Source organism: Arachis hypogaea, chromosome 10, assembly GCF_003086295.3.
Source record: "Arachis hypogaea cultivar Tifrunner chromosome 10, arahy.Tifrunner.gnm2.J5K5, whole genome shotgun sequence".
NCBI classification, from domain to species: Eukaryota; Viridiplantae; Streptophyta; class Magnoliopsida; order Fabales; family Fabaceae; genus Arachis; species Arachis hypogaea.
In genome coordinates, this window is record NC_092045.1 from 111,536,501 (window position 1) to 111,546,415 (window position 9,915).

Sequence of the window (9,915 nt, forward strand, 5' to 3'; positions counted from 1 at the left end):
TACATGCTAATAACGTAATCAAGAAAATCTTATTGGTAAATTTGTTCACATGAGTTCACATATATAGCTTATTTAACTTGTGAAATTTTTTTACGTAAAACGAATGTGAAAGCAGTGTTACGAGTTTAAGTAACAATAATTTAAACATATGTAGTTTAGCATAGTAGTCTTTACTTAACTAGATTATACACAGATGGTTTATTACTAAGAAAAACATTGCAATTGTGGTAATACTCATTTTGCGGCGATTTAAACAAAACCGCCGCAAAATGTAAAACAATAAATCACCGGCGGACATATAGCGACGGTTTTCAAAAAGATGCCGCGAAATGCAAACCTAATTGAAATATAAATATCGGCCTGATTGCAGCCCCAACTCTTAACCGCCACTATATGTGCCGCAGATTGTCGTTTCGCGGCGATTTTGCAAAACCGTCACAAAATATCCGCCACTATCTACCGGAATTGTTGTAGTATATCTAATGGTGTGAAATTATTTACTTTTTTTTATTAGTTAAGTGTTAGCCAAATTTTAATAAAAGTATTAATCTCTTAAATTTGCTCATAAAAATATTATATATACATAAAAAATTAATTACTAAATTAATTACCATGTATTTTTACGTAAATAAATCTGCCGTTTAAACATGTCAGGGTTTTTGGTCATAAAAGCTTTAACAAGTGCCCTAAATACAATTATTTTTAATTGAATTTCAAAGTTTAAATCCGCGAAACACCCACTTGAATTGCGGCATCCTATTTTAATTTGTCAAAATTAACATTTTTGTTTTCGACATGACTTGTCTTTTTTTAGATCTTGTAAAAAAATCTTTATAGATCTTTGTTGGTGGGTTGTAATTTGTAAACCATGGATTTTTCATCATACTGTGCCGGAAAAAAGGGCTTTACAAAATGATTAAAAACGGATCGCCATCCAGCGGCGGTCAAAAAGTCAAGAGTCAAATCATTCAAGTATTTAATCTCCAAAGTCACTGCACCCATTCATCTAACAAGCATCAACCTTTTGTTCTTTTTTGTCATTAGCCATATTAGCATTGCACCAAAACTTAACAAATAAATTGTGGGTCAACATTTCTATTCTTAATTTCGACTAAATCATGATATTTTGAACGAACAACACACACATCCATTTCCGTAGCTGGAAAAAGGATGAAGAATTGAAGACAACCCCAATAATAATATCAAATGGGATATGCAAAGTAAACTATAGGGTCCATATAATAATAGATAAGATAAAAGGACGATAAAAGGAGAAGGCATAACATAACATAACACGTTCGGAGACCACTTCTCACATGCTACAAAGACGAGAGAACCAACTTGAAGGGACGGATAAGTCTTATTATGCATATATGCTGATCACTATTATTGGTGTGGCATATATTATATGCTATATAGTGTAACTATAATGGTTGGCCCAATGGCATTGGAATTCAATCCAATAATAATAATGCTATGTTCATAGTTATATACCCTAGCTAGTATCTTTACCGCTTATTTTAGTTCCAACAATCAGAAGGGAAATAAAGCTCTGCTGTCAACTTGCTATACAAACTAAAAAGTTTGATACTTTTATGCTTCTATGTTATCCCTTTCCCTCTATGTGGCCATGCATGGACCTTATCTTACAACTTCATTCCATGCACCTTTCCTTTCATGTTAATTCTATTCCCTTAATTACAATGAATACATCATCTAGTTAATTATTCACGTGAAACCAAAATTGAATTAAATTAACGTGATTGCTCTGGTGTCTAAAAAGTGGTATTTAATTTATTAAAAAATGTTAGAAATTAATATTTAATCTAAAAAAATAAAAATAAATAAAAAATAAATTAAGTAAAAATTAGACATTATAGAATTAACCTTAAAAATAAAAGTAATTAAATATGTTCATTTTCTATGGGTGTCATCGTTACATACAAAAACACGCCAAAAAGAAAATAATCTAATATTGTTTTTGTTTTGTTCGGATTCCTGTCTTATCTTGTGTATATAGAAATTTATTGGCCACAACGGATTAGTCTTTGACTTGTTCGTCAAGATACTGTAGAAAAAAAAAAGTTGATATCATTTTTTTTTGAGGAAGTATAAGTATTTATACAATGTGTACAATGAGGGTATAGGAATGTTCGATTCAGTAAGATATCAGATGTTATTATCCATGATACTCGAATGGTTATTCTGGATAATATGAGTGTATTGTGTTTGAGAAATTAGTAATATTTTATCCTGAATGTTTATTTTTTAACTCATATTAAACTAAATAAATAATTCATTGTACACATTGTATAAATACTCCATTAACTCCCTAGTGGAATTCTTTTCTTTTTAGCGCCCCCATTCTCTTCTGCCCGGCAAAGTGAGATATACTTTGAATTATTAATGATTTTGCATGAACTCTTCCCCGTTCAAATATGTGACACCTGATAAGTTGAATACGTACACCAAAAAAGTTGAATATGTACATAGCATTAAATAGGGCACATTACATTTAGATTTAAAAAAAGAAAAAGAATTTTCTAGCTTCAAATTTAGTTGTTATGAAATTAAAAGAAAAATAAATGAAAATATACACTTTGCTTTCAATAAACAAAAGCTTAACAAGCACACTCATAATATTCCATAAGAAAATAATAACTTGCAAAAGATCAATTTAGCACACATTTCATCATTATACATACCAATAGAGACTTTTTTTTTCTCTGGAAATGATCTAAAAACTTCAGGGACCTTTTTAATGGAACAAAAAGTGCAAGAGCTGTACCACCATAAGTTGCTTTCAATATAATGCTTCGTTGAAAGATCAAATTGCATGCGGACCACTTCACTTTGATTTTAGGAAACCTTTTCCCCATTTTTTTTTTTGGTCATAGTTAACAGATTTTTTTAAATAAATAAATATTTTTAATTTTTTTGGTCAGAACTCAGAAGCAAGGAAAAATGTAAGCATGCCATTCGTTTTCTTTTTGTAAACAGAGTAAGTATGAGATTGGGCTTCTAAGTTTCATACGGCCCCAGTCCAATAATGCAACTTGGAGGATGACAAAAAAGTAGCCCAACATGCTTGCCATCACTTTGATAGTCTCTCACATGATTTTGGGCCTTGCCACACGGATTATTGAGAGGCCCAAATGAATGAATGAAATGAGCGAGAGCCGAGAAGGATACGCCACGTGTAGGAGAATACAAGAAGAGAAGGAAAACATAGGAAGAAGTTAAGTAGAGACGCGTGGTGGGTGATTGAAGGAAGCAGCAAAAACGAATAAAATAAGAAACACAATGGGACAAATGGTAGTGGGTTCACCGTTCACATGTGGGTGGAAAATTGGGTATGGTTGGGAACACTAGCCAAATTGCATCCATCAAAACAGAAGGAAGCCTACCCTCACGCAGCTGAGGCTTCGTATTCATAGAAAATTTGAGTCCAAGGAGTAGAAAATAAAAAATTAGGAATCAATAGAATATTTATATAATATTTATATAATGTGTATAATAGTTTATTTATTTGATTTAATATAATTAAAAAATAATATTTAAAATAAAATACTATTAATTTTTTAAACACAATACATCTATATTATTTAGAATAACCATTTGAATACTAGAAATAATAAATATATAATATTCTACTGAATTAAATATATCTAAACCTTTATTATACACATTATATAGATACTCCACTTACTTCTTCGAAAATAAAAACTCCTTTTAGTCTGTGTGAGTACGAGAGTCTGTAGTGTAATAAAAAAAAAGAACTTTGTTTCCCTGACCAAATCAAATATTTTTTCTAAGGAGCTAAGTCAGTTTAGTTTTCTGCTTTTGTTGTCCCTTGTTACTCACATCTGGGCCCAATCAACGTGAATTCACTACCGTTCTTTTGATCAACAAATCACACATTAAAGAGGTGTTTAAGTTTGTCTGTGTTTAACCAATTGTTTATTAACATGTACAATTAATAGTTTTGGGATTGGAAATCGCACTATTTACAAATTCCAGAGAAGCACAGATACCTTGAGCGATAGAATATTCTTGCACTAAGTAGACCGCAACGACCATCTTCCTCTATTATCACCACATCGTCCACCCCGAGAACGCCACGTCATCACAGGAAATCTCGTAGGCGTCCTACGTGGAAGAACAAGTGTACATGCAGGCTTCCAGAGAATTTCCCAACTGTCTCCAAATCCCAACCGTTCAAAACCCCTTTCTAAATCACACTTACCCTCCAAACGGATACTCTCTTTTCTCTTTCTAGTTTCCGTGTTCGTCTCGTTCGTCTTCGTCCTCGCAAAGCATATTCTGCATTCTCCCAAAAGGGGAATTATTGGGGATTAATTGTGCTAGAGCTTTAGGTTTGGGAGGAGGTTGAGGTTCGGGTTCATGGCGACCCAGCGCCAACCTTCCACCTCGTCGAACGCGTTTTCGTTCCTCTCCAAGGGTTGGAGGGAGGTTCGTGACTCGGCCGACGCTGATCTTAGGCTTATGAGGGACCGAGCCAACTCGTTCAAGAATCTAGCCACGTCGTTTGACAGGGAGCTCGAGAACTTCTTCAACTCCGCGCCGCCTCCCTTCGCCGTGCCGGCCATGCGCACCGCCGGGCCCCTTCCCCCGCCGGCCGAGATCGATTTCGTGAAGAAGCTGCAGCCGAAGCTCAAGGAGATTCGGAGGGCGTACTCTTCCCCTGAATTCAGCAAGAAGGTTCTGGAGAAATGGCGCCCCAGGGCAACGATTCGGATTGACCTTTCTGCGATTCGAAACGCCATCGTTTCGGAGGTGGAGGAGGAAGACGAAGATAGCGATGCTACTGTGGGGTTTGAGAGGGGGAAGAGGGGGCGGAGGTTGAGCTTGAAGGAGTTTTGGGGCGAGTGGGTTGGGGAGGCTGAAGGTGAGGGTAGTGGTGGTGGTGATTGGGAACCAATTCGAGCTTTGAAGAGCAGGTTCAAGGACTTTGAGAAGCGTAGTTCCTCCTCTGAGATTTTCGATGGCTTCAAGAACAGTGAATTTCTCGAGAAAGTCAAGTCCAGCCTGGTATGCTCCCTTCTCTTTCCTCTTTTTCTGCAACTTCAATACTGTTAATTTATGCTTTTTATTCTGTTCTTTTCTTTGTTTAGTTAAATTTCAGCTTGAATTGCAAGTAGGTTCCACTTTTGTTCTTTCTATTTTCACACTTACTATTTTTAGGAACAGGCTGTTGTTTAGCTTTTCACAATTTCTATATGCACCTCTTTTTTTTTTTCATCGGGGTTTTTTGTTCATGGGGTACAGATATTCATATAATCCTTTGTCTGAGAGTAGTTTTTGCAAGGAGAATTCGATAGAGGGTCTGTCGACTTTCTAATTTATGTCTTTATGTGTGTATTCATCAAAGCAGCTATTCTACTGAAAATTATCTGTAGTGTTAGATTAATTTTACTGTTAGAAGGAGGATTATTTCTTGTTATTATCCATTCGCATGCAATTAGTGAGCTCAATGCGTCTGTTGACTGGGATGGAGTGGATATTGTGATTTTTCTTTTTCTTAGTCCTTTTTAGTTTTTAGTAAATAACATGTCAAGTGTATATACATGTGAATGTCATTAACTAACTTCCTCAGAGTTGGATTTTGCTCATTTGAACATCAATTTGTTGACTGCTTCATTCTAAGGACTATGTTCTTCTTTTGTTGCAGAAATCAATGCGCTGGGATCATCAAGACTCAAAGGTTTGTGATTACTTGCGTTTAATTTCTTTTGTTTATTTAAATGTTCATGTTAAATATTGTGTAACTTTGTGGAAGGATATTAGAAAATCCTGTAACTGGAAACTGGGAAGTTCTACCTTTCCTTGCATATATAGGAATGTAGGATACCTCATAGAATACACTAGCTCATGTTCCCTTAAAACCCATTATTCCTTGGATTTTTTTTATTTGTGTCCAAAAATGTCTCTTATGTTTGTGGGCATAAAGTTTTCAGCTGGTATCGTATTCATGTGAGGGGTGCTATCTTTAATTGAGACATCATTACACCATTAGGATTTGTTGTGAAAAAATTAAATAAATAAAAGAGGTGCAAAACGAAATAGGGGATGAGAAACTCAAGCATGATAAAAATGCTATCTTCAAATAGTTGTTTTCATGATAAGGGTGTCGTTGTCATTCTTCTCCTTGTGTTATAGTTATTAACTTTTTCTCTGTACTGGTTCTTTTATGTTCATCTGTTGCAGGAAGTGCCACCATTGGACGTACCAGAACTTCTGGCCTACTTCGTTAAACAATCTGGGCCATTTTTGGATCAACTTGGAGTTAGAAGAGGTACATGATTCTACTATTTTATATGTGATTTTGCCATGCTTTCTCACTTTATATATCATATGTGAATGGTTGGTATGTATCTTATTTTGATAAGTGATACTTTTTAGCAACATCCTCTCTTGTACTTGAAAGTGTTTTTCAGTCTCATAATTGTTTTAATTATTCAATCACCAAGTCAGATTTCCTTCCTTTCTTAAGTCTTCAACAATTATATAAGTGTTTTTGGTCTCGAAATAATAGCACCGGAAGGAAAGAATCTGCAGAAGTTGTTAAATGTCCTCCTTCAGCACTTGGTGTAGAACTTTATAGTGGGAAATTGGATGTATGGAATAAATCATATGCACTGTTTCCTGATATATTTCAACTGCAATAATTTCTCCTGTGGACTCCCCCCCCCCCCTTTCCGCCTGTTTCTTTTTGGCATTCATCACGCTAAGCTGTATCACAGTGTTATTCTTGTTGTGTGGTTGGCAAGCCAGAAGGTGTCAGCTTCTGATATAATTGTTAGCTGCTTCGTTGCTTAATTATTCAACAATGTGAATTAGCATAGTCACTCATTTGGTGCAACTTTCTAACAAGGGGCGTGGACTTGGTGAGTAGATGGAGACCATACTCAAGGACACTAAAAAACCACAATTAACTTTGTTTAGAAGTAATTTCAGAAGGTTGCATACCAGTTTGTAACCCTAATATACTACAGTTAATGTAGGAAACATACTTTTCAAGTGACATCAATCATGTTAGATCTAGATGATTATTTAAATAGTTATTTGTCAATGATTTGATTTCTCAATCATTTAGTATTACTGTACAGAACCACTATCAAGTTGAAAACGTAGATCCACTTCCCATGGATATAAAATTTCGTTAATCCATATTGTTTCTACTACGAAACTCCATTTTCCTCCATTAAAATTAAAATACTTTGTCACATGATTTTCTAAATGAAAATATATATGGCTTGATTACATTCTTTTAGTTACTTAATGTTGTAATATTTTTGGGGCCAGATCAATGTTGCATGGGTAGGCAGAATTATATGTTTGCTTTATTGGTTATAGTGTTCTAGCTATAGAAACTAAGATATATCAAATATGTTATTTTGCTAGGGCATGTTTGATCTTATCTGCCACTTAATTTTGATGATTTGTCCAAATATGATTGCATTTCAGACATATGTGACAAGATAGTGGAAAGCTTGTATAGCAAACGCAAGAACCAACTTCTGTTTCAGTCTCTTTCTGGGGATGAATCTTCTGTTCTTGAGAATGGAAACATAAATGACGAGTTGGATTTGCGAATAGCAAGTGTCCTTCAGAGCACAGGTCACCGGTATGATGGTGGATTGTGGACAGACCGTGGAAAACCATTGGACAATGAAAGACATGTTGCAATAGTCACAACTGCTAGTCTTCCTTGGATGACTGGAACAGCTGTAAATCCACTGTTTCGAGCCGCATATTTATCACAATCTGCAAAGCAGAAAGTTACTTTGCTGGTTCCTTGGCTTTGTAAATCAGATCAAGAACTTGTTTATCCCAGCAATCTCACTTTTTCTTCACCAGAAGAGCAAGAAGTTTATATACGTAGCTGGCTTGAGGAAAGGATTGGTTTTAGGCCAGACTTCAAAATTTCTTTTTATCCTGGGAAGGTAACATTTTCATCAAGTTAGTTTTCTATCAGATTTTGTATTATTACTGTCAATTCTTACACTTCCTACTTGTGCGTAGTTTTCAAAAGCAAGACGAAGTATTATTCCTGCCGGAGATACTTCTCAATTTATACCATCCAGGGATGCTGATATTGCTATCTTGGAAGAACCGGAACATTTGAATTGGTATCATCATGGTAAGCGTTGGACAGACAAATTCAACCATGTTGTTGGTGTTGTCCATACAAATTATTTAGAATATATCAAGAGGGAGAAAAATGGAGCGCTCCAAGCTTTCTTTGTGAAACACATAAACAACTGGGTTGCCAGAGCGTACTGCAACAAGGTATAATACTTTTCATCCTAGTAAGGCTGGATAAACTTTGATGATAACTAGAAATAATTTTGGCTTTTCTCATGATGAACTTGTTAGTATCAAGAGAGAATTAAACTAAACCTAAGGAACCAAATTATGTTATATTCAGGTTCTTCGTCTCTCAGCTGCCACTCAGGATATGCCGAAGTCTATAATTTGCAATGTTCATGGTGTGAATCCCAAGTTCTTAAAAATTGGAGAAAAGATTGCTGCAGAAAGGGAGCTAGGGCAAAAAGCCTTTACAAAAGGAGCATATTTCTTGGGAAAGATGGTATGGGCGAAGGGATATAAGGAGTTGATAGATTTATTGGCAAAACATAAGACTGACCTTGATGGCTTCAAGTTGGATGTATTTGGAAATGGTGAGGATGCTACGGAAGTGCAGAGTGCAGCTAGAAGGTTAAGCTTGAACCTCAACTTCCAGAGAGGAAGAGACCATGCAGATGATTCTCTTCACGGGTAAGAATTATCTGAAAATTGCGATTCATTTAATAATAAGTTAACTGGAAAGCTGAATGTTGTGAAAATATGTGAATTTCTGAATTAAATGGGGCGAATAATAACTTTTTAGTTGCATCTGTTGCAACATGGACATGAGATATATTTTATCTTTTCCACCATCATGCTTCATGCAAGCAGATGCTGATAACGAACTTGCTTTTATGAAATCGGTTCTCCTTTGACACTTTATTTACTTTCTTGAAGGTACAAAGTGTTCATAAATCCAAGCATTAGCGATGTTCTATGCACTGCTACAGCTGAGGCACTTGCCATGGGGAAATTTGTAGTTTGTGCGGATCATCCGTCAAACGAGTTCTTCAGGTCATTTCCCAACTGTTTGACTTACAAGACATCAGAAGACTTCGTTGCAAAAGTAAAAGAAGCATTGGAAAATGAGCCTCATCCTTTGACACCTGAGCAAAGATATCAACTTTCTTGGGAGGCTGCTACTCATAGATTTATGGAATATTCTGACCTTGACAAAATCCTGAACAAGGAAAAGGATGGTGCAAACTCAAGTACAGATAAGAGAATGATGGCTAAGTCCATGTCACTGCCAAATCTGTCGGCTGCAGTAGATGGTGGCTTAGCATTCGCTCACTACTGTCTCACAGGAAATGAATTCCTGAGATTATGTACCGGAGCAATACCTGGGACACGCGACTATGACAAGCAGCACTGTAAAGACCTGAATCTCTTGCCTCCACAGGTAGAAAATCCTATCTATGGCTGGTGAATAAACTGGCTAGTTCGAATTTGAGGAGGAGGAGGAGGAGGAATATTAGAGACGCTAGATTATGATAAGCAGTACTGTAAAAAAGGGTTCATATCTCTTGGCTGTAAGTAGAAAATTTTATGAATGTCTGGTCAATAGGTTTAGTGGCTTGAATCTGTAGTTTCTGTTTGTTTGTAATTAGAAGCCTGTAAGTCTTGGGTCCTTAATTTTGTAACTTATTTGTTCTTTTCTTTTTTGTTAAGTGATGTAGTTCATTACAAACAAATAATATGTAGAATGCTAATGTATGTTTGTACTTTGCACCATGAAATGGCAAGAAGAACGTCTCCCAGTAA

General features: G+C 35.7%; 1 protein-coding gene across 1 annotated transcript; it reads left to right on the top strand.

Moving 5' to 3' along the window:
- Nucleotides 1–3,766: 3,766 nt before the first annotated feature.
- LOC112716594 (digalactosyldiacylglycerol synthase 1, chloroplastic) lies at nt 3,767–9,915 on the top strand. The gene is made up of 7 exons (XM_025768524.3): nt 3,767–5,052; nt 5,693–5,725; nt 6,229–6,316; nt 7,489–7,967; nt 8,047–8,313; nt 8,453–8,802; nt 9,049–9,915. The coding sequence occupies exons 1-7, from the start codon at nt 4,405–4,407 to the stop codon at nt 9,578–9,580; spliced, it is 2,397 nt and encodes a 798-aa protein (XP_025624309.1). The 5' UTR covers nt 3,767–4,404; the 3' UTR covers nt 9,581–9,915.

Coding starts and splice junctions, on each gene's coding strand:
- LOC112716594 (XM_025768524.3), top strand. CDS start 4,405: ATGGCGACCCAGCGCCAACCTTCCACCTCGTCGAACGCGTTTTCGTTC. Junction 6,317..7,488: donor TCAACTTGGAGTTAGAAGAG/GTACATGATTCT, acceptor ATTGCATTTCAG/ACATATGTGACAAGATAGTG. Junction 8,314..8,452: donor CCAGAGCGTACTGCAACAAG/GTATAATACTTT, acceptor TGTTATATTCAG/GTTCTTCGTCTCTCAGCTGC.